At 45.5% G+C, this 23,934-nt stretch overlaps 1 protein-coding gene across 3 annotated transcripts in view; it reads right to left on the bottom strand.

Annotated features, from left to right (window-relative positions):
• Positions 1–1,061: 1,061 nt before the first annotated feature.
• LOC110503322 (multiple epidermal growth factor-like domains protein 6) overlaps positions 1,062–23,934 on the bottom strand; it is an 89,904-nt gene continuing 67,031 nt past the window's right edge. For 2 of the 3 annotated variants that reach the window (XM_036961613.1, XM_036961614.1), the window contains 15 exons: positions 17,975–18,103; positions 16,521–16,649; positions 15,994–16,122; positions 15,591–15,752; positions 15,099–15,227; positions 14,709–14,837; positions 13,999–14,130; positions 8,574–8,702; positions 7,956–8,084; positions 6,866–6,994; positions 6,162–6,290; positions 5,728–5,856; positions 4,984–5,112; positions 2,875–3,003; positions 1,062–2,367 (listed from right to left, as the gene is read on the bottom strand). In XM_036961613.1, the coding sequence (XP_036817508.1) occupies positions 2,288–2,367; positions 2,875–3,003; positions 4,984–5,112; positions 5,728–5,856; positions 6,162–6,290; positions 6,866–6,994; positions 7,956–8,084; positions 8,574–8,702; positions 13,999–14,130; positions 14,709–14,837; positions 15,099–15,227; positions 15,591–15,752; positions 15,994–16,122; positions 16,521–16,649; positions 17,975–18,103 (1,922 nt within the window). In that variant the 3' untranslated portion in view covers positions 1,062–2,287. The remainder of the gene's footprint in view (positions 2,368–2,874; positions 3,004–4,983; positions 5,113–5,727; positions 5,857–6,161; positions 6,291–6,865; positions 6,995–7,955; positions 8,085–8,573; positions 8,703–13,998; positions 14,131–14,708; positions 14,838–15,098; positions 15,228–15,590; positions 15,753–15,993; positions 16,123–16,520; positions 16,650–17,974; positions 18,104–23,934) is intronic. The other variant, XM_036961615.1, reaches the window with a different exon arrangement.

Below are 23,934 nucleotides of genomic sequence, written 5' to 3'. Positions count from 1 at the left end.
GGAGGCCTGTAGAGGTGGGGGCGGGGGTGAGAGGTGGGGAGGGGGTGGAGGCCTGTAGAGGTGGGGGCAGGGGTGAGAGATGGGGAGGGGATGGAGGCCTGTAGGTGGGGGCGGGGGTGATAGGTAGATCAATGATGTGCAAGGAGCCCTTTAGTGATGGGAAGGAAGAGGTGGATAAAATATAGGATTAGGGTTGAGGAGGATGGATGAAATACGGGATTAGGACTGGGGATGGAGGGTTGCTCAGGGGGGACTGGGGGATGAGAGGTGGATTAGAGATGAGGAGGGAGCTGTGTGATGGAAAGGGTTGGGTATTAAAGATGGGGAGGTGGATAAGGGCTGGGAATAGAGCCCTCTGTGGCCACCCAGGTCTGGGAGGATGGATGGCCTCTGTGGGGCTGTTTGACTGGAAACAGGTGTGTGTCATCTGAAGATGAAGGCCCGGCTGATAAACATTATTGGAGAACATCTGTTGCTTGTCACAACACGGGTCCAGGCCGAGTAGCCCCCCATCCATCAGCCAGGGGCTCGGTCTTGCGCTCGCGGCCCAGCTTGCACATCACTCACCCGGGGACGGAGGCGGCCGATGTAGGCTGCCTGGTCCACGCCTGGTCCAGACACCTGCCGGCGGTGGATGCTGGAGACGCTCCACTGCACTTGAGAAATGCCTGGGGGACAGACGGACGTCCCAGCCACCCCCTCCTCCTCTCCACCTCTGCTATGCTCAGGTGCCCCCCCCCCCCACACACACACTTTCTGACAGGTTTCGTACTAGGTAACGGTCTGGCTCATTTCTCACCTCTTGACCTCCCTGGCTGATCTGTGGAGAGCCTGTGCTCCCTGGTCTCCAATCCTCCATCACTGCTCTGTGACAGGCCGTCTCAGACCCCCGCTACTCTCCCCCATTCATACCACCCCCACACCCCACTGACATGCCTTTCTCTAAGCTCCCAGGCAGAGGACCCAATACCATGCTACACTGCTCCCAAATAAAATGGCCTCTCTCCTAAATGTGGTGATGCGATATTAGGGACAGAAATAACAGACAGATGTACCACATGTAGTAAAAAGAGAATTTGATAGAAATTCAAGATGTATCAAAATAGCACCATTTACATAAAGCCTGCCATCAGGCACATAGTACAGTACATGTTATGAGTGGTATGAATGGCAGTATCCTGATGTACAGTTCAAATGCTTTGCAATATTCTAAAAACCCTTCTACATGAAAATATACTGATATATTACTTGGCTAAGACGTCTATAGGTCATAGTGCCATTGAACTGAAACACTTACAGTAACAGACAGTAACCGCAGTGATGAATTGATACGTGACTTTCCTGATCTGACAGTGCAGTAAGTGATCCTATCAAATCGAACGAACAACTAAAAGCCATTTCTAAATATATTAACACTTTATGACAAGCAATCAGGCACACACTGTCAAAAGAAACCAGTAAAATACAACACAAAATAGTCTCACTGTATACGATATGATAGTATGACAGAGTACCGTCAAAAGGAGAGACAGTACCAGTGGACACTTTGGGAGTGATGGCTGTTGCTCCCATGTCAGTCTGACCAATGACTCTGAGGCTAGGCCACGGGTAAGCAATAGGAGGCTGCAGGCTTTTGTTCCAGCCCAGCTCTAACACACCCGATTCCACTAATCACCTAACCATGGGCTTTATTAATCATGTGTGATAGTGATGGTCTGCACACACTGTGCCCCTCCAGCACCGTAGTGCCCACCCCTGTACTTGGCTGCCCAAAGCCGCATTGGGGTGAGGACAGAGACGTTGTGAATGTACAGGAAGTGTTTGACCTGTGGTTAATGACAGGCTAGAACAGTTGACTTGGGGCATGGGTCCAGTCCTGAGACAATCAGGCAGGGAGCACAATAGAGCTCAGGTGACATTTCCAATGTCCACCACCAGCAGCACATTAATGTTCCAGGTGCTTGTGTAGCCTGCTCTCTCTCTCTAACTAAACCGGCATTCTGCACCTTTCTGCAGGCTCCCAAAAAGCCAAATTTCTCAACCAAATGTGCAGAATACAGGTGTAGACATAAGAATACATTACCTTGTGTGTCTGGTCCAGACCTGAATCACCTTCTGGCTGTATAACTCTATCCATCTATCCATCTGTCCAACTGTACACAGCCTTCCCTTGACTCCCTAGGATCCCTGATTGCATATTTGGGGAACCTTGCTGAGTGTTCAGTGTTTGAGACATCTTGCGGGGGTATTTGGGACATCTAGTTTGGGATGTGGGGCCTCCAGTGCGCTACGAGTGGGAAAGACCAGACGGCTTCTTCAGGGAGGGAGAGAAGCCCAACGCTGGGACCTCTGCAGTTTCTAGTAGTCCTGAAAAGAGAGAAGAGGCAGACAAAAATACATTTGGCACCTTCTAGAAATCAAAAGCAAATGTTCTTTGGCGTTCGGGGAGTTGCTGGTGAGCTAGGGTGTTTTCTGGTCGATCTGGACGGTCTCCCGTAAACTGGGCTTGTGGGGGAAACCGAGACAGCTTCAAGCCAGACACCCCTCTGGGTGTGGATTAAAATAACTGTCAGAGGCCGGAGCGGCTATTGAGGGAGACAGGGAGACACACAGAGCTGAAGGCCTGAGGCTAACACACTTACCAACGCACTATTTCATGAAAACCTGGTTCAGCTTTACAACTCTGGTCCTTGGTGTCTGCTGTGATGGGCGGTAGGTATCATTCACTCATCAGGGCGATGTGTGTTTGAGGTGTGTGTCTGTATGAGTCTGTGTGTGTTTGCATTTGTGTTTGCGTGTGTGTGTGGCTGTGTGTGTGTGTGTACGCATGTGTTTGTGTTTGCATGCATGTGTGTTTGTGCGTGTATACAGTACCTTCCGTACATGTGGGGCCCAGCCAGATAACAGGACACAGACAGCGGCCATTACGAGCGTCACACTGGGCCTGATGGGAACACTGGCACTGCAGGGAGCAGTCCGGACCAAAACGATCTCTTCCACAGTCTGACGGACAGACATGCGAGACGGAGAGAGAGAAAGAATGACAGAAAAGAGTGGAAAGAATGGCAGAAGAAAGACCGACACAACGAAGAAAAGATGGAGGGAGACAGCACACAAGAAATAAATTGGCAGATTTAAATACAGTAAATGACTAGTCATTTTTCTTTTAGGTATAGGCATATAATCAAATCAAATTGTATTTGTCACATGTGCCGAATACAACAGGTATTCACCTTACAGTGAAATGCTTACTTATAAGCCCTTAACCAACAATGCAGTTTAAGAAAATACATAAAAAAGTAAGAAATAATGAAAGAGCAGTAAAATAACAATAGCGAGGCTATATACATGGGGTATCGGTATAGAGTCAATGTGCGGGGGCATCGGTTAGTCGAGGTAATTGAGGTAATATGTACATGCATAGATAATAACAGAGAGTAGCAGCAGGGTAGAAGAGGGGGGGATTAGATATCTTGTGGCTTAGGGGTAGAGGCTGTTTAGAAGCCTCTTGGACCTAGACTTGGAGCTCCGGTACCGCTTGCTGTGCGGTAGCAGAGAGAACAGTCTATAACTTGGGTGGCTGGAGTCTTGACCATTTTTAGGGTCTTCCTCTGATACCACCTGGTACAGAGGTCCTGGATGGTAGGAAGCTTGTCCGCAGTGATGTACTGGGCCGTACGCACTACCCTCTGTAGTGCCTTGCGGTCGGAGGACATGCAGTTTCCATACCAGGAGGTGATGCAACCAGTCAGGATGCTCTCGATGGTGCAGCTGTAGAACTTTTTGAGGATCTGAGGACCCATGCCAAATCTTTTCAGTCTCCAGAGGGGGAATAGGTTTTGTCGTGCCCTCTTCACGTCTGTCTTGGTGTGCTTGGATCATGTTAGTTTGTTGGTGATGTAGAAACCAAGGAACTTGAAACTCTCGACCCGCTCCACTTCAGCCCTGTACATGTTATTGGCGGCCTGTTCGGCCCTCCTTTTCCTGTACTCCAAGATCAGCTCCTTTGTCTTGCTCACATTGAGGGAGAGGTTGATGTCTCTGACTTCCTCCCTATAGGTTGTCTCTTCGTTGTCGGTGATCAGGCCTACTACCGTTATGTCATCGGCAAACGTAATGATGGTGTTGGAGTCGTGCCTGGCCATGCAGTCATGAGAAACAGGGAGTACAGGAGGGGACTAAGCACGCACCCCTGAGGGGCCCCCGTGTTGAAGATCAGCGTGGCGGATGTGTTGTTACCTATCCTTACCACCTGGGAGCGGCCCGTCAGGAAGTTCAGGATCCAGATGCAGAGTGAGGTATTTAGTCCCAGGTCCTTAGCTTAGTGATGAGCTTTGAGGGCACTATGGTGTTGAACGCTGAGCTGTTGTCAATGAATAGCATTCTCACATAGGTGTTCCTTTTATCCAGGTGTGAAAGGGCAGTGTGGAGTGCAATAGAGATAGTTTGCAGGCCCTGCCACATCCGACGAGCGTCGGAGCCAGTGTAGTACGATTTGATCTTAGTCCTGTGTTGACGCTTGCCTGTTTGATGGTTCGTCGGAGGGCATAGCGGGATTTCTTATAAGCTTCCGGGTTAGAGTCTCACTCCTTAAAAGCGGCAGCTCTACCCTTTAGCTCAGTGCGGATGTTGCTTGTAATCTGGACTGTAATCTGTAGTTTAGCATCTGCTTCACCTGACCACTTTTTTTATAGACAGAGTCACTGGTGCTTCCTGCTTGAATTTTTGCTTGTAAGCAGGAATCTGGAGAATAGAATTATGGTCAGATTTGCCAAATGGAGGGTGAGGGAGAGCTTTGTATGCGTCTCTGTGTGTGGAGTAAAGGTGGTCTAGAGTTTTTTTCCGTCTGGTTGTACATTTAACATGCACAAAACAGTACAAATCAACATGTAGCAGCCGGTGAAGGCTCTCAGTTTTAAAGGCATACCTAAGATCCAGTACTGCAAGACATAGAGCGCTGTTGCAGTGTAGAGGAGGTCGTACCTTTTTCACATCTCTGTCCAGTCTTCCCTGGGGGGCAGAGACACTGTCCCATGGCTGGATGACAGGGGGCCCCCCCAACACAGTCACATGACTGCTGACAGCCCTCCCCAAACCTGCCAGCCTCGCACCCTGGGACAAACAGACACAGTGAGACACCCACACACACACACCTGTGTGTACTATGTGTCTCACCCCCCCACACACACACACTCACACAGGTCTGTCTTTATTACTTCATTATAGAGGGTAAACTATCTGTCTGTCTTGCAGCTGCTCTGCAGTGCTCAGTGCTCTCCTGCTGGGGCTGAAGTGGGCATGTAGGTCCTCACACTGAGCTGAGGAGCCCAGAGCAGGCAGGAGGGAGGAGGCAGGAGGGAGGAGGCCACAGAGATGCAACAGGAATGCATTAAACAGTCTGTCTCCGCTGTGGCTGCCTGGAAACACCTGTATCTCATCCAATAACCACGTCTGCCTGCCTATCTGCCTGCTCACAGAGAAGTGCCAACACATGCTCGTATTCATACTGTATGTACTCTCTCTCTATCGTTTTCATAGACATGCACGCACACACACCCACTACAAAAAAATGCCATCACAAATGCATATGTACAGTATGTTTGTAATACCCACACGTATGGCTTTCCTGTTATTAAAGAGAACTGAAGTGCTGACCCTCCTGTCTCTATATGAGACCAGAGTGTGAATCAGATTGTGTGATCTTCCCCTCTGTCATTCAGTACTCACGTCTCTGACACAGGGAGCCACGGTAGCCAGGCGGACACACACACCGACCCGTCACATGATCACATGTCTGTCCCGCCCGGCAGTCACACGCACGGGCACAGTTCTGTCCGAAGAATCCAGAGGGACACCCTGGGGACAGGGTGAGAACACAGGAAAACGTTTTGTTGTTAGTTTCTCATACAAGAGCGTAACCAATCATCACAATCATGTTCATTTGGCACCAAATGTTAGAAACAGATTGAAACAAGAAGGGACTAACAATAAGAGACGCTAATTTTCCTTTTTTGTTGGAAATGTTAAACATTGTGTGCTCACATGAACACAACCCACCTCCTCCTTCATTAGAAATATAGGGCCAGGAGTTTGACCTGGACAGGTCACATGGTGAGGAAAAACTCCTTTCCCTAACCATAATTTAAAAAACAACAACATACGGTGTTCACAGGAGTGTCCGTAGTGTCCGGCAGTGCAGCTGCAACAGCCAGTGAAGCGGTCACATGTCCCGTTGTTCTGGCAGGGACAATCCAGTGCACAGTCTGGTCCGTACTTCCCCTGGACACACACTGGAAACACAGACATATGGTAGAGACATACAGTAACAACAACACAACAATCACAACCAACATTCCATCTGTCTGTACTTTTACCACAGGCGGCTGGTGGCACCTTAATTGGGGAGGATGGGCTCAGAGTAATGGCTGGAACGGAATCAATGGAATGGTTTGTGATTTCCATGTGTTTGATGCCATTCCATTCACTCCATTCCAGACATTATTATGAGCCGTCCTCCCCTCAGCAGCATCCTGTGACCTGTAACTGATACTGCACACATAACAGTGGAATTACCTGATATAAACATAGAGACACACTGTAAGCCAGGGATATGGGAAGTTACTGTGCTCACAGTGACTGCTGGTAGCTACTATTCAAAATAACACATTGTTTTGTCATGGCTGTTGGGTCATCTAGCATTGTTTCAATGTTGTAACACACAGAGTAAAAAAAATGAAGCAACTTCAAGAACAGACAGGTAAACTAAAGTAGTACTGAAACACAATTAAACTCAGCTGACCCTTTGCCCTGCCTGACGTTATACTAACGTTATCCGGATGTTGTGTTGATGTCATCCTGAGGTTACCTGTCTCACAGCGTGGTCCCGTCCAGCCCAGCCCACACCTGCAAGTCCCGTCCCTGGCCTCACACAGCGCTCCATTCCGACACACACACGTGTTCCTGCACTGCAGCCCATAGCGCCCCCTAGGACAAGCTGGAGGAACAGCAAGGCGTTCGATAGTAATCATCATCATCATCATCATCATCATCATCACAGCACTACCAAGGCCAGCATTACGTGTAGTTCTGTCCTTTAGCTACCCAGCCAGCAGTGAGCCCACCACACAGTTAAACACACACACTACACACCGACACACACACACAAACACACAAGTTTATTTAAGCAGCAGTTAATTAGCGAGATGGCAAAGTGGTCTCATTTGGCAGCGATATAAAAGAATAATCATGTTTCTCTGGGTAATTTAGATTGGGAAAACAATAAGCGAATCACTTTGATTCCCCTGTTTATTTATTTGTTTCCTCGCCAACGCCATCGACACGGAACATGGAAAACGAGCTACTTATAGGTCTCTGTAAACATTCAACACAGGAACATAAGCAGTGGCACGTTCACAGACGTATGGTGCTCACTAGGAGAGCAGAGCGCTTACGAACACCATCGTCTGGAATGGATGGAAACTCCCGTTTGCACCCCAGTGGAACTACTGATAAAAGGCGAGGTTAGGGAAACTCAATAACCCTGCTTCTGTTCTCCAGAAGAACTAAATACACATTGAAAGCTAATTTGGTTGGTTGGTTGGTTGGTTGGGTGGATTCCACAGTAGGATGCTGAGGGGAGGAAGGCTCATAATAATGGCTGGAACAGAGTCAATGGAATGGCATGGTTTCCTGGTGTTTGATGTTTTTGATACCATTCCACTCATTCCGCTCCAGCCATTACCACGAGCCCGTCCTCCCCAGTGAAGGTGCCACCAACCTCCTGTGGTGGATTCCCAGTTGCCAATCAGACTCTGTGTTCTTGATGAGTTCATAGCCTGCTTCAAACATTTACTGGTGCATGACAAACAGTGACGGACCGGGAGCCCAAAACTGCTCTTCACATACTCAATGGCCCATAGACACAAGGTTATTTGTTATGTAAAAGTCATTATTACCTTGCTGGCAGGACTGCCCGATATTACCTGGGGCACAGATACACCTCCCAGTCACAGGGTGGCACTGCCCTCCCTCCCCACAGGAACACAGATGGGCACAGTCCTGCCCAGAGCGCCCCGCCGGACAACCTGGCAGTACGAAGAAAGACATGAAGGCACCATTCAAATGATATAAAAGTGCAGTTTCTTTTCTTCCTCCTCCTTCCTTAAAGTATTCACTGATTAGGAATGACTCAGCAAGTGGAAGCGGCGTGACGGAGCCCTCGCGTTCATCTGTCTAATCATGTCAAATCCCAACAGTCTTCAGACCGATTCCTAGCCGAACACTGTGTTTATCTTTATTCTTCATAGAAGACTCTGATTCATAGTCAGAAGATGACTTGTCAAAGATGGTTCATTTTCACCCATGACAGATATGCTGCAGACTTACCAATGCTGCAGTCAGCTCCTAGGAAGCCAGGTGGGCTGCAGACTTACCAATGCTGCAGTCAGCTCCTAGGAAGCCAGGTGGGCTGCAGACTTACCAATGCTGCAGTCAGCTCCTAGGAAGCCAGGTGGGCTGCAGACTTACCAATGCTGCAGTCAGCTCCTAGGAAGCCAGGTGGGCTGCAGACTTACCAATGCTGCAGTCAGCTCCTAGGAAGCCAGGTGGGCACTCACAGGTCCCTGTCTCGGTGTCACAGCGGCCGCCATTGCTGCACTTACATCTGGCCTTGCAGTTTAGCCCATATGATCCCTCACGACACTCTGGGGTAAAGGAGAGAGAGAAAGAAAGACATTTCACATTGAGGATAGCAAAGGGACATTTTGGAGAGGTTCTCAAGAGGTTCTCGGAGGTCTCGTACGTCATTAGCCCAGAAGTTGCCCTTCTCCGAGCAGGGCAGTGTAAATAGAATTTTCTTGTTGAGCTCAACACACTACACTATATATGGTAATAGCAGAGCAATGTTTTTGAAAGAGCTGAAATGTATAGACATTTTCCTTATATTTGAGACTTGTTTTATTGAGTTTTTACAGCCTGTTACATTCTGAAATTGTCAGAGTAGCTGCCGGCTGCACTGAGCCACGTAAAACTATGGAAGCCCATTCCCGCCACCATATTTTTTATGTGTCATCTAGAATAAAAATTTGACAACATGACAGTGCCTTCAGAAAGTATTCACACCCCTTGACTTTTTCCACATTTTGTTGTGTTTCAGCTTGAATTTAAAATATGTGCTAAATATGTGCTTAACCCTTTGAGTATGGTGAAGTTATTAATTACACTTTGGATAGTATATAAATACACCCAGCCACAACAAAGAAACAGGTTTCCTTCCTAACTCAGTTGCTGGAGAGGAAGGATTTCACCATGAGGCCAATGGTGGCTTTAAAACAGTTACAGAGTTTAATGGCTGTGATAGGAGAAAACTGAGGATGGATCAACAACATTGTAGTTTCTCCACAATACTAACCTAATTGACAGAGTGAAAAGCGTAAGCCTGTACAGAATAACAATATTCCAACAACATGCATTGTGTTTGCAATAAGGCACTAAAATTCAAACTGCAAAAAAAAAAATTACTTTATGTCCTGAATATAAAGCCTGATTCATAGGGAAAATAAACACAATACATCACTGGGTACCACTCTTCATATTTTCAAGCATCAAATCAAAATCAAACCGAATTTATTTATATAGCCCTTCGTACATCAGCTGATATCTCAACGTGCTGTACAGAAACCCAGCCTAAAACCCCAAACAGCAAGCAATGCAGGTGTAGAAGCATGGTGGTGGCTGCATCATGTTATGGGTATGCTTGTGATTCTATTTATTTATTTATTTATTTATTTCACCTTTATTTAACCAGGTAGGCAAGTTGAGAACAGGTTCTCATTTAAAATTGCGACCTGGTCAAGATAAAGCAAAGCAGTTTGACACACACAACAACACAGAGTTACACATGGAGTAAAACAAACATACAGTCAATAATACAGTAAAAAAATAAGTCTATATACAATGTGAGCAAATGAGGTGAGATAAGGGAGGTAAAGGCAAAAAAAGGCCATGGTGGCGAAGTAAATACAAAATAGCAAGTAAAACACTGGAATGGTAGATTTGCAGTGGAAGAATGTGCAAAGTAGAGATAGAAATAATGGGGTGCAAAGGAGCAAAATAAATAAATACAGTATGGGGAGAGGTAGTTGTTTGGGCTAAATTATAGATGGGCTCTGTACAGGTGCAGTAATCTGTGAGCTGCTCTGACAGCTGGTGCTTAAAGCTAGTGAGGGAGATAAGTGTTTTCAGAGATTTTTGTAGTTGGTTCCAGTCATTGGCAGCAGAGAACTGGAAGGAAAGGCGGCTAAAGGAAAAATTGGTTTTGGGGGTGACCAGAGAGATATACCTGCTGGAGCGCATGCTACAGGTGGGTGCTGCTATGGTGATCAGCAAGCTGAGATAAGGGAGGACTTTGCCTAGCAGGGTCTTGTAGATGACCTGGAGCCAGTGGGTTTGGCGACGAGTATGAAGCGAGGGTCAGCCAACGAGAGCGTACAGGTTGCAGTGGTGGGTAGTATATTGGCTTTGGTGACAAAACGGATGGGACTGTGATAGACTGCATCCAATTTATTGAGTAGGGTATTGGAGGCTATTTTGTAAATGACATCGCCAAAGTTGAGGATCGGTAGGATGGTCAGTTTTACAAGGGTATGATTGGCAGCATGAGTGAAGGATGCTTTGTTGCGAAATAGGAAGCCAATTCTAGATTTAACTTTGGATTGGAGATGTTTGATGTGAGTCTGGAAGGAGAGTTTACAGTCTAACCAGACGCCTAGGTATTTGTAGTTGTCCACATATTCTAAGTCAGAACCGTCCAGAGTAGTGATGTTGGATGGGCGGGCAGGTGCAGGCAGCGATAGGTTGAAGAGCATGCATTTAGTTTTACTTGAATTTAAGAGCAATTGGAGGCCACGGAAGGAGAGTTGTATGGCATTGAAGCTCGTCTGGAGGGTTGTTAACACAGTGTCCAAAGAAGGGACAGAAGTCGTCTGCGTAGAGGTGGATCAGAGACTCACCAGCAGCAAGAGCGACATCATTGATGTATACAGAGAAGAGAGTCGGTCCAAGAATTGAACCCTGAAGCACCCCCATAGAGACTGCCAGAGGACCGGACAACAGGCCCTCCGGTTTGACACACTGAACTCTATCAGAGAAGTAGTCGGTGAACAAGGCGAGGCAATCATTTGAGAAACCAAGGCTATCGAGTCTGCCGATGAGGATGTGGTGATTGACAGAGTCGAAAGCCTTGGCCAGATCAATGAATACGGCTGCACAGTATTGTTTCTTATCGATGGCGGTTAAGATACTGTTTAGAACCTTGAGTATGGCTGAGGAGCACCCATGACCAGCTCTGAAACCAGATTGCATAGCGGAGAAGGTATGGTGGGATTCAAAATGGTTGGTTATCTGTTTGTTGACTTGGCTTTCGAAGACCTTAGAAAGGCAGGGTAGGATAGATATAGGTCTGTAGCAGTTTGGGTCAAGAGTGTCCCCCTCCTTTGAAGAGGGGGATGACCGCAGCTGCTTTCCAATCTTTGGGAATCTCAGACGACACGAAAGAGAGGTTAAACAGGCTAGTAATAGGGGTTGCAAAAATTTCGGCAGATAATTTTAGAAAGAAAGGGTCCAGATTGTCTAGCCCGGCTGATTTGTAGGGGTCCAGATTTTGCAGCTCTTTCATAACATCAGCTGACTGGATTTGGGAGAAGGAGAAATGGGGAGGGCAAGTTGCTGTGGGGGGTGCAGTGCTGTTGACCGGGGTACGGGTAGCCAGGTGGAAAGCATGGCTAGCCGTCGAAAAATGCTAATTGAAATTCTCAATTATAGTGGATTTATCGGTGGTGACAGTGTTTCCTAATCCTCAGTACAGTGGGCAGCTGGGAGGAGGTGTTCTTATTCTCCATGGACTTTACAGTGTCCCAGAACATTTTTGAGTTTGTGTTGCAGGAAGCAAATTTCTGCTTGAAAAAGCTAGCCTTGGCTTTTCTAACTGCCTGTGTATATTGGTTTCTAGCTTCCCTGAAAAGTTGCATATCACGGGGGCTGTTCGATGCTAATGCAGAACGCCATAGGATGTTTTTGTGTTGGTTAAGGGCAGTCAGGTCTGGAGAGAACCAAGGGCTATATCTGTTCCTGGTTCAACATTTCTTGAATGGGGCATGCTTATTTAAGATGGTGAGGAAGGCATTTTAAAAAAATAACCAGGCATCCTCTACTGACGGGATGAGATCAATATCCTTCCAGGATACCCCGGCCAGGTCGATTAGAAAGGCCTGCTCGCTGAAGTGTTTCAGGGAGCGTTTGATAGTGATGAGTGGACGTCGTTTGACCGCTGACCCATTACGGATGCAGGCAATGAGGCAGTGATCGCTGAGATCTTGGACAAGGGAGTATTTTTTGTTGATAAAAATAAGTGGAATAGAGCTAAGCACAGGCAAATTCCTGGAGGAAAACTTGGTTCAATCTGCTTTCCAACAGACATTGGGAGACAAATTCACCTTTCGGCAGGACAATAACCTCAATCACAAGGCCATACACTGGAGTTGCTTACTAAGACGACATTGAATGTTCTTGAGTGGCCTAGTTACAGTTTTGACTTAAATCGGCTTGAAAATCTATTGCAAGACTTGGAAATGGCTGGCTAGCAATGATCAACTCCCAAATTGACAGAGCTCGAAGAATTAAAAAAATTATAATGTGCAAATATTGTACAATCTAGGTGTGCAAAGTGCTTAAAGACTTACCCAGAAAGACTCACAGCTGTAATTCCTGCCAAAGGTGTATTGAATACATATGTTGAATACTTATGTAATGAAGATATATTCGTGTTTTATTTTTCATAATTCGTTTTTAAATGTAGGAATTTTTCTTCCACTTAGAGTATTTTGTGTAGATCGTTGACAAAAAATGACAAATTAAATCCATTTTAATCCCACCTTTTCCACAAAATGTGGGAAGTCTAATTTTTATTGAATGAAACACTATGGGATGGTACATTTCATGCTAACATCATGCTTTCATTTGTGTTTGGAATTCATTATCAGTTTATACGTTTAAATGTTAATAAGCTAAATGTCCCTTACCTTGAGCTAAGAGATGGTGGGGCATCTAAACCCTTGTGGGGCATTTAAGCCCTGAACAATGCCTCAAGACCACAGCCAATTGCATGCAAACAACAATGCAGCTAACTTGGCTAGTCTTGCGAGCAAGTGAGCTAGCCAGCTAGTTAGTTAGGTAGTTTTGTTAGCTTTAATCCCACCTTGTAACACAACAAAATGTGGAAAGTCAAGGGGTGTAAATACTTTCTGAAGGCACTGCAAACATTTGGAAATTATGTCTAAGAATAACCCAAAAAATGTGGTGAATGAAGATGCTTCTGAACCGAAGAAAAAATGTGTTGTCTGGCTTTCAGGAAATGGCAGTTAAAGACAAAGACACTGACTTTTGAATACCAATTTTAGACCCAATCACCATCTCTTCAAACTAAGTAAACTCCAGTTTGTAACATTCTTTACGGAATGGGCTTTTAAATTAAATGTGTTTCAATATAGTGAGTATGATAAACTAACGAAAATGTACATTTGTATGAACTTTTTGATATTTTTATTTAGACGTTTTGAAAATACTAATATTAATGGACCAGAATACCAAAGAATCAGAGGTTACGGTTACCACAACCAAAATTACCCCGGGGCCATGTTTAGCCTGCCCTGCACGGAGAAACGGAGAAAGAGAAAGAGAAAGAGAAAGAAAGGGAGAGAGAAAGAGAGAGAGAGAGAGAAAAAGAGACAGAGACAGAGACAGAGACAGAGACAGAGACAGAGACTGAGACTGAGACTGAGACTGAGACTGAGACTGAGACTGAGACAGAGACAGAGACAGAGAGACAAAGACAGACAGTACACTTATTCAAACTCATTCTTCGTATAGTGCACTGCAATTCCATTGTTGAAGCCACACAGTCATTTCACAGAAGTGGACTACCCAACACTAGTCACTACTTACTGAGTTCACAGCGGTTTCCGTAGTAACCAGGCAGACAAGTACACCTTCCAGTGACAGGGTGACACTGCTCATGGTCCCCAGAACACTGGCACATCTGGCTACAGTTCAGCCCGAACACACCTGATGGACACGCTGCAGGAGACACAAGCATGTACAATAAGGACGGAAGGAGATGGACATAGAGGCACACACTAAAACACTCAATATGATCTGGTTTACATTGCAACATGGTGTATGCTTGTACATTCATTTCGAAACCCAATCTCTATGCGGACATAATAAAATGTAAGCACTCACTCACATTCAAATACCCATTCACACTCAGACAATGCAGTAGTTCACAGACACTCACATAGTCACACAAGGGAAGATAAATCTTTGAAACAAACATGTTTTTTTCTCTCCCTGAAACCACAGCACTTACTGAGGCAGCGTGTAGGACAGATAAGAAACGACTCCAGACTAAAGAGGCAATTACAGCGCTGTCATTATGCAAGTCTGCCTTCCAAAAGCCCTTATCCACCCAGGAGACAAAAACAATGTCTCCTGTTTTACTTGGCAACCCGAGTGTAACGTTTATCAGATGTCTGCTGAGTGTGTGAGAGAAAGGAGGGAGTGGGGGGAGAGGAGAGGGGGAGAGGAGAGAGGAGGGTGTGGGGGTGTGTGTGTGTTTAAAGAGAGGTGGTGAGATGGTAGGGATGTGCTCTTACTCTCCTCACAGCCATTCCCAGTGAGACCAGCAGGGCAGCCACATGTCCCAGCAACGTGGTGGCAGGACACCCCAGACTGACACTGACACCGCTGGGCACAGGAAGCACCGTAGACCCCAGGCAGGCAGGCTGGGGCACATCAGACACACATTCATCACTAACTAATGTATATTCACTTTAAACAGTGACAATTGTTGTTGTGTGTATAACTGCCTTGTTTAAATAAAGATGAACACAGTCCCAGGTATGCATTCAATTAAAACATGGATGGATTTGAAAAACGAATGTCAATTGTTTTCTACGGAGTTGACCTCTCATAGTATAACTTAAGTATGTATGATTTGATAATGTGTTGTTTCCAAAGGGTCCCTTTCCGGCTCCGACACTCACGTTTGTCGCACTGGGCCCCTCTCCATCCTGGGTGACATTTACACCTGCCTGTCACACGGTGGCAGCTTGTCCCGTGGCCGCACTGACACCTCTGCTCACACCCTTCTCCATGGAGACCGTCTGGGCAGGCTGCAGCACAGACACATGGGTGGTGTTCAGTAGGGCACAACGTAGCAATATGGTTTAGAAACGGTCTGAAAACGAACATCTGTGTTCTTATTTGAAAAGTACAGGTAGGACTTCCCCATTTAATTATGTTTCAAAATGTTTTCTCCCTTCAGAACATGACCCAACTGCTCTCTCCTTTAAAGACAGAAACAGGTGATTGGGTTTATCTCAATAGTCATTAGTGGCTTTCTTTCCTCAACTCCTGTCCTTCATCAACACTGAACAGGGTAGCAGAATGCATATCTCTACGTTGGCTTCTGACAGACTGCTTTCACCTATCCAAAGAGATGAGGGAGGAAGCCAGTCTAAACTATTGGGATGCACCTCTTGCATTTGGAAGCAGTGATGTCAGGTCACTTGTCTGACAGTGCTCTCCAGTCCAGCCAGGGGGACAGCTACACCCCCCAGTCACTCTGTCACACGCCCCTCCGTTCTGACAGCTGCAGGTTTGTGTGCACCCCTCTCCATAGGACCCCTCCCCACAGTCTAGGAGAGGCAGAGAACAGAGGCCTCAGATCACACAATATATCCACCACACAATGAGCTGAATCCTAACCAGGAATCCATGTTACTGACTTGGGCTTTCTAGTAAATCATGCATTGATGCCAATGGGAGATTTGCACAAGAATTTGATCCCAGGTTAGATTTGGACCAAGGTGAGTACAGCTATGAACGCCCTAAATCCTCTGGTTGATTTGACCTCCAGGGACAGAGGGGTGGACTCACCCAGCTCGCAGGCTGCTCCGGTCCATCCTCTGGGGCAGGAACACTGGCCAGTCACGCTGTCACAGAAGCCTCCATGCTGGCACAGACACAGCTGGGAACAGTCCTCTCCATACCTCCCAGCAGGACAGGCTGAACACAGTAGTACACACACAAACACACACACAAAATACATTTAATCAGAGGATGTCATTGTTCAATACAATTCAGACAGATAGAAATGAGGATGAGGATTCAGTTAGGCTGCACTGAGTTTATGTTCGAAAACAACTTACACAGACCAAACACATACAATTATTCTATTCATACACTCACCAACTGCTGTGATATTTAATCGTAATTGGAATAAATTAATATTAATCACCTATCACTTGCTGTTTTAGGGAATATTTTGCAGAAAGATATTCTGGTAGAAGAGAGATTTCAGTTCCATGCAGAGCTCCTGATGTGCTGGGTTAGTTTAAGGTTAGGTTAAGGTTAGTTTAAGGTCAGACTGGGCCCTATACTGGGTTGACCGATGAGCCACTCACCCTCTTGGCATCTGGCTCCGGTCCATCCGGCTCCACAGCTGCAGCGGCCGCTGATGTGGTCACAGGTGGCCCCGTTCTGACACTCACAGCTCCGGCTACAGTTCTTCCCGAAACCACCCTCAGGGCAGGCTGCCTCCCACACAGGACAGGATACACAGTCATATACTTAAATATAAGTCAGCATTTTATACAATAGCACTAATATGAAGTGGTCTGCTCTACTGGAAGTCTGGACACAGATATACAGACCCTAATTTGAGCCAGTTTGCTACAGCAGGAAAATAATCCAGTAGCAACAGGAAATGTGAATTATTATGTGGATTATAATTAATAGACATTTTTGTAAGGGGTGATAAATTTTTCTTAATGGAATGTCAAGTCTGAAATTTCAAAAGTGGGAAATACAAAGTTCAGAAGCCATTTGAAACCTCAAACAGACTACAAGTTTTAAATGTCCTGCATCGCAGGAATGTAATCCTGCAACAGGATGATCAAATTTAAAACTTTGTGTATTTAAGGTTTAAAAAGTCTTCTGAACTTTGTAATTTCCACTTTTGACATTTCAGACTTGACATTCCCTTAAGACAAATGTATCACCCCTTACAAAAAATGTCCATTAATTACAATCCACATTATAATTCACATTTACTCTTGCTGCAGGTTTATTTTTCTGCTGTAGCAAACTGGCTCAAATGAAGATCCTACGTCTGTATGTGGTTTAGCCAATTCCTTTTGTCATTCAAGACTGACAAGGGACATGATGGAGTGGTTGACTGAAAAAGAAACATATCTGATCGATCGAGAGATATGGCTTCAACGTTCTTGTATTTCTTGCTTGGGATATGGCCAAATCCATACGTTTGCGCGTCTGTATAGAGCACATTCATTTGACCTATCTGAACTAGTCGCTAATGATCGATGTCTGAAATGAAATTACATTTGAGTAACGAGAGAGAGATGGGGAAACAAACTAACCACAGCAACTTGTCATTAAGCCACGCAAGTGGGTTTGGGCTGACTCTTGGCTTCGGGTAATCAGGACCACAAAACATGCTTTGGGGAGACCAGGCCCTCTCGAATAAGAATTGAGAATGACATGGTCTGATCTTTAAGAGGGCATTTCACTAGATCCATTAAAACTGCATGAAGACTTTAGAGAGCAGTGAATAGAGACTTTGCATGACAGTACCGAGGGTAAAACTGATGGTCCTAAAACGTGGATGTATTTATCCAGAATCTGATGCAATTAACGCTGTACGCTGGAGGGACATCCTACCAGCCCCCCTACACCCCTCCCACCCCTTACGCATCCCTAAAAATGGAATTGGCAGGGTATCGTTAAAAAGATAATTGTTTTCAAACACATGGGAGATGGTATTTAGGGTGAGAGGATGCCGTGATGGGCCGGTAGAGAGGCTCCCTCACACCCCGTTTTAATGATGTGGCTACCCTACCCAGAATGCAGTGTGGTCCCGACCAGCCAGGGGTGCAGAGGCAGGCTCCTGTGATGTGGTGGCAGCGGGCACCGTTCCTGCACTCGCACATCTGGCCACAGTCAAGACCGTAAAACCCGTCCGGGCACACTGCAAGCCAAGATAAAACATCCTCTGGTTAGGGACTGGCAGCTTCACACACAGAGGTAAGGATGCCAACTTTTTCCTCTCTCTCTTCCTGTGTCTCTCTCGCTCTCTCTTTCTGTGTCGCTGTCTCTTTGTGTGTCTCTCTGTCTCCCTCTCTCTCTCGTTCTGTGTCTCTCTCAGTCTCTTCCTGTGTCTCTCTCTTTCTCCCTCTCGCTCGCTCTTTCTGTGTCTCTCTCGGTCTCTTTCCCTCTCTCTTTCTCTCTCCCTCTCTGTCTGATCTCTCTCTCTCTCTCATCTCTGTCTTACCACCTACCAAAAATACCATATGAAATTGCAGTACCCTGCTCTAGCAGTTCATTTGTGGAGCGTCTGCATTCGTTAAGTGAGCTCACGTCCCACATGTGAGGAGTATCCGTGCCACATCAAAGCCTGCAGAGACACGGGGGCCGGGCCTCCCCCTGAGGGGGTGGGAGAGAGGGGCACACACACACACCAAGGACTGGTAATTAGAACACCTGCTGGGCCCACAGGCCTGTCGTCAGGGTCTAGGATCCTAGCCCAAAACAAAGCCAGGTTACTGCACACACACACGCACACACGCACACATGCACGCACGTACACACGTACACACGTACACACGTACACACACATACACACACACACACACACACACACACACACAGTAGATTATGCATTATATACTGAATGTGTCTATGCACTTAGACACTTGCACACATACACTCCTGCTACCACTGGTGTTCAGTAATGCCAGTGGCCCAGGTCTGTTTTCCATTCATAGAGAGAGAGAGAGCAGGGGGAGCTGATAGTTGAAGCGCTAATAGTTGAAACTGTCTGTGGAGTCAGTAGACAACCATGGAGTTTAGTAAACATATTGTCTGTGGCCCAGAACAAGTCCATGTTATGGAAAAACCTTGTATAAATGTGGAGGGATGAAGAGGGGGCTTTCCCACTGTGCTGTAAACATTGCCTAAACGCTCGACTAAACTGTGAAACAGGCAGGAATGCCCGTGTTTACTCAGTGATTCTCGTTGATTGCTCAATTTGTCACTGAAAAGTGCAAGATCACAGAGCAACAGCTCTAATGACAACACTTACTATCAGTTGGTATGTTAAGAGCAGTTACTATAACACAGGCACAGCATCATTTATGTCTTTGTTTGGGGAAAAGCTGCGCTCGCTTGGCTGTGTTCCTGATTGATTAACGGATGCAGTAGGACACACCTCCTTTTAGCCCTAGTGGTGTGTGGGGAAGGCTGGCACTGGTTTGGGCACTGACTGCTGCTCAGTCTGAACATATCTCTTGTTCCAATTGACCCTATGCCAAATAACCCATCTCATATGCTGTACATACATTGGTACTTTTGGCCTGACCGTGCCTTTTCTCTTAGCCTGGTCCCAGATCTGTTTGTGCTGTCTTGCCAACTCCTATGGCCATTGTCATGCCAAACATGAGCAAAGCATAGGAGTAGCCAAGACAGTACAAATACATCTGGGGGATCAGGCTACTTTTTCCCACGCTGCCACTATAATCTGCCTATGTGGTGGTTCTACTATAAAGTTATACTGTCTCATTACAGCCTGAGCAGGGAAGATAATGCCATGGATCCATCTGTGTGTCTGTGGTGCTGTGCGTCTGTGGTGCTGTTTGTCTGTGGTGATGTGTGTCTGTGGTGCTGTGTGTCTGTGGTGCTGTGTGTCTGTGGTGCTGTGTGTCTGTGGTGCTGTGTGTCGGTGGTGCGGTTTGTCTGTGGTGCTGTGTGTCTGTGGTGCCGTGTGTCTGTGGTACTGTGTGTCCGTGGTGCTGTGTGTCTGTGGCGCGGCGTGTCTGTGGTGCTGTGTGTCTGTGGTACTGTGTGTCTGTGGTGCTGTGTGTCTGTGGTGCGGTTTGTCTGTGGTGCTGTGTGTCTGTGGTGCTGTGTGTCTGTGGTGATGTGTATCTGTGGCGCAGGGCTATTTTTTAAGGTGCTGGGGCGCACATTTATTTTTCAATTATGTTATTATTTCTCAATCAAAGTTTGTACCAACAGATGCACCTTATTCAATATTTACCCCTGAAATGTCCAAACTCCAAACTGTATATTTTATGATATTTTTATATTTAACCTTTATTTAACTAGGCAAACCAATTAAGAACAAATTCTTACTTACAATGATGGTTTACCAAGAGGCAAAAGGCCTCTGATGGGGACGGGGGCTGGGATGAAAAATAACATGTAGGACAAAACACACATCATGACAAGAGAGACACCACAACACTACATAAAGAGAGACCTAAGAAAACAACACAAAATGGCAGTAACACAACATGACAACAACATGGTAGCAACACAACGTGGTACAGTATCAGCATAAACATGGTACAAACGTTGTTAGGCAAAGGACAAAGGGCAAAAAGGTAGATACAACAATGCATCCCGCGAAGCAGCCACAAGTGTCAGTAAGAGTGTCTATGATTGAGTCTTGAAATGTAGAGATGGAGAAAAAAAACTATCCAGTTTGAGTGTTTGTTGCAGCTTGTTGCCAATCATCTGCATGCCAATCATTTGATCTCAATCAGTTCCATGGGAATATGAATTTAGATCTTCTTGAAGGACTGTTTCTAAGTGAATTAGAGCCGATGGTGTTTTAAAACTATTAGCCTTTCTTGTATTTAGTTCCAATCAAGGCATAGGCTATCCTACCTAGTGTTGCGCGCTGTTGATTTTTGGCTGCATTAGAACAAAAACTGTGACTATTCAGCTACAACGAGCGTCCTTAAAGCTCCATAACAAACTGTTTTGAGGACAGCCGTTTTAGCAACACCTCATAGAGTTTTCTGTCTTTGGCTGTTCTCGTTAGGGAGTGAAGTTTATGCATCATAAGGGTTACATGAATATAATCAAACCTCTCTGAAATGAAAATGGATGGCCCTCCCTTCAGCAAAATACATTTGACCTTTTCTGACCCGGAACCCAAAATAATAATTGAAACATACAGTGGATAGCAGAGAAGATGGCTAAAATATCACCTTCATAGTATAAACATTACATAAATCTATAATCGTATTTGCAGGACCGAGAAAAAAAATTGCCTTTAATAAACATTCCATGCAATTCAATTTTTACCAGATTTTTTTTTAATATCACACAAATTACCGAAATTACAGGCTAAGAATGGACAGAGAGATAGGCCTATGTGTTCATCTTATCATATTTCTCCATTGCCAAATCAGTGTGTTTTGTTTGCAAACTGTCCCTGTTCGCAAATAATTAAATCTGAGACATCATTAGGTATCTGAGCATGCTACATTCAAAAGTTAGGCCTACCTTTCCACCCCAAACAGAGAGGCCTACCTTTCCACTCCAGACAGAGTAGGTCTACCTTTCCACCCCAGACAGAGTAGGTTCTACCTTTCCAACCCAGACAGAGCAGGCCTACCTTTCCACCCCAGACAGAGCAGGCCTACCTTTCCAACCCAGACAGAGTAGGCCTACCTTTCCAACCCAGACAGAGTAGGCCTACCTTTCCAACCCAGACAGAGTAGGCCTACCTTTCCAACCCAGACAGAGTAGGCCTACCTTTCCAACCCAGACAGAGTAGGCCTACCTTTCCAACCCCAGACAGAGTAGGCCTACCTTTCCAACCCAGACAGAGTAGGCCTACCTTTCCAACCCCAGACAGAGTAGGCCTACCTTTCCAACCCAGACAGAGTAGGCCTACCTTTCCAACCCCAGACAGAGTAGGCCTACCTTTCCAACCCAGACAGAGTAGGCCTACCATTCCAACCCAGACAGAGCAGGCCTACCTTTCCAACCCAGACAGAGTAGGCCTACATTTCCACCCCAGACAGAGCAGGCCTACCTTTCCAACCCAGACAGAGTAGGCCTACATTTCCACCCCAGACAGAGCAGGCCTACCTTTCCAACCCAGACAGAGTAGGCCTACATTTCCAACCCAGACAGAGCAGGCCTACCTTTCCAACCCAGACAGAGCAGGCCTACCTTTCCAACCCAGACAGAGCAGGCCTACCGACACAGACATTTCTTTTTTACTGTTGGCTACTCTTCCATGGCTTAACCCAATGAGAGGTCACACGTTTTTCCCTAAAAGCTGTCTGGGTTTAAACATATTCTATTGTACAGAAAGTGAATAGCTTAATCAATTCATAGTGACAGAATTAGATTACTTCACAAGCAAAGCCCATTCTTTATCTCCTCGGCTATAGAAGGTTGTAGCTCAGCCTCTGAATGTCAAAGAAAGCAAACAACGATATCCCCATATGCAGTTTGACGGATATTTTACAGCTTGTTTCTAGTATTGCGGACCAAAGCTATAGATCACTTTACATAATCAGATCTGTTTTATTTTCTTCAAATTCTTAAAGCTAACAAGGGGTAGGCCTGTGCTTTTTTCTAATTTTCTTTAATAAAAGGAAGTCCTATGGCATACTCTCATTCATTTGAGTCTTGGTTTTAACTTAATAGCCCTTCACTGACACAGAGGTGTGCTATTTAAAGAGTGCATGGTGGGTGGAGGAATTTTGCTTGTCAAACAGGTAGTCCTACCTCTTATTTCTTAAATAGGAAGAAATAGACTCCAACACAAAGCCCTTTCGTTGTTAGTAAGTCTAATTAAAATGATGGTTGAAATGAATTATGCCTTCATGAATTTGCCTACTTTCAGCACCATAAGCTGTCCATTTCTGATTGATTGTGCAGTGGCTGCTGCTTCATGTTTCAGCACCACAATGTAAATGACTTGAATCTGGCTTATTGTGAGGTTAATAACTCTGATAAATACATCAAGGGCAAGAAACATATTGTTTTTATTCAAATCAATTACAGTAGTAGTAAGCTATTAAAGTTGACATCCGGTCCTCCGGTTATCTTCGAGCTCTCCTTCTAAAACTGAACAGAACATTGGCTAAAGGATAATATTGCATTTTCTGGAATAGGCCTAAAAAAAAAAAATGTTGGTTCGGCAGCACAAAAGAAATTATGCATCAGCATGATCAGAGCAGGCTGGGGCTCAGGGTTGGAATATCCATTACAGTGTGTAATGCAGCCTCGTTTTATTTACACCATCCCACTGTTGCATAAGACTCAGGACGGAAGTACATTTTCCTTCAAATATAACTTTGCTCTGTGCCTCCCCCGAGCATGCACTTCATAGCCTATAGCCACACTAAATAGATTATAGGTTTGATATTGTGAGCCCCGCAGAGAATCAGAAATGAGCGACGATCTACAGCATAATAAGCAACTGATTCTAAAACACTTAGTAATACTGAAATTTCATCAATTACAAATTACAGAGCCTTGCAAGTATTCACCCCCCTTGGCATTTTTTCTATTTTGTTGCATTACAACCTGTAATTTAAATGGATTTTTATTTGGATTTCATGTAACGGACATACACAAAATAGTCCAAATTGGTGAAGTGAAATGAAAAATAAACAACGGAAACTGATGCATGCATATGTATTCACTCCCTTTGCTATGAAGCACCTAAATAAGATCTGGTGCAACCAATTATGTCACATAATTAGTTAAATAAAGTCCACCTGAGTGTAATCTAAGTGTCACATGATCTGTCACATGATCTCAGTATATATATACACACACCTGTTCTGAAAGGCCCCAGAGTCTGCAACACCACTAAGCAAGGGGCACCACCAAGCAAGCGGCACCATGAAGACCACGGAGCTCTCCAAACAAGTCAGGGACAAAGTTGTGGAGAAGTACAGATCAGGGTTGGGTTATAAAAAATATCTGACATTTTGAACATCCCACGGAGCACCATTAAATACATTATTGAAAAATTGAAAGAATATG

The sequence above is a fragment of the Oncorhynchus mykiss genome, chromosome 24 (genome assembly GCF_013265735.2).
Source record: "Oncorhynchus mykiss isolate Arlee chromosome 24, USDA_OmykA_1.1, whole genome shotgun sequence".
Lineage (NCBI taxonomy): Eukaryota > Metazoa > Chordata > Actinopteri > Salmoniformes > Salmonidae > Oncorhynchus > Oncorhynchus mykiss.
This window is presented reverse-complemented; position numbering and strand designations above follow the sequence as displayed.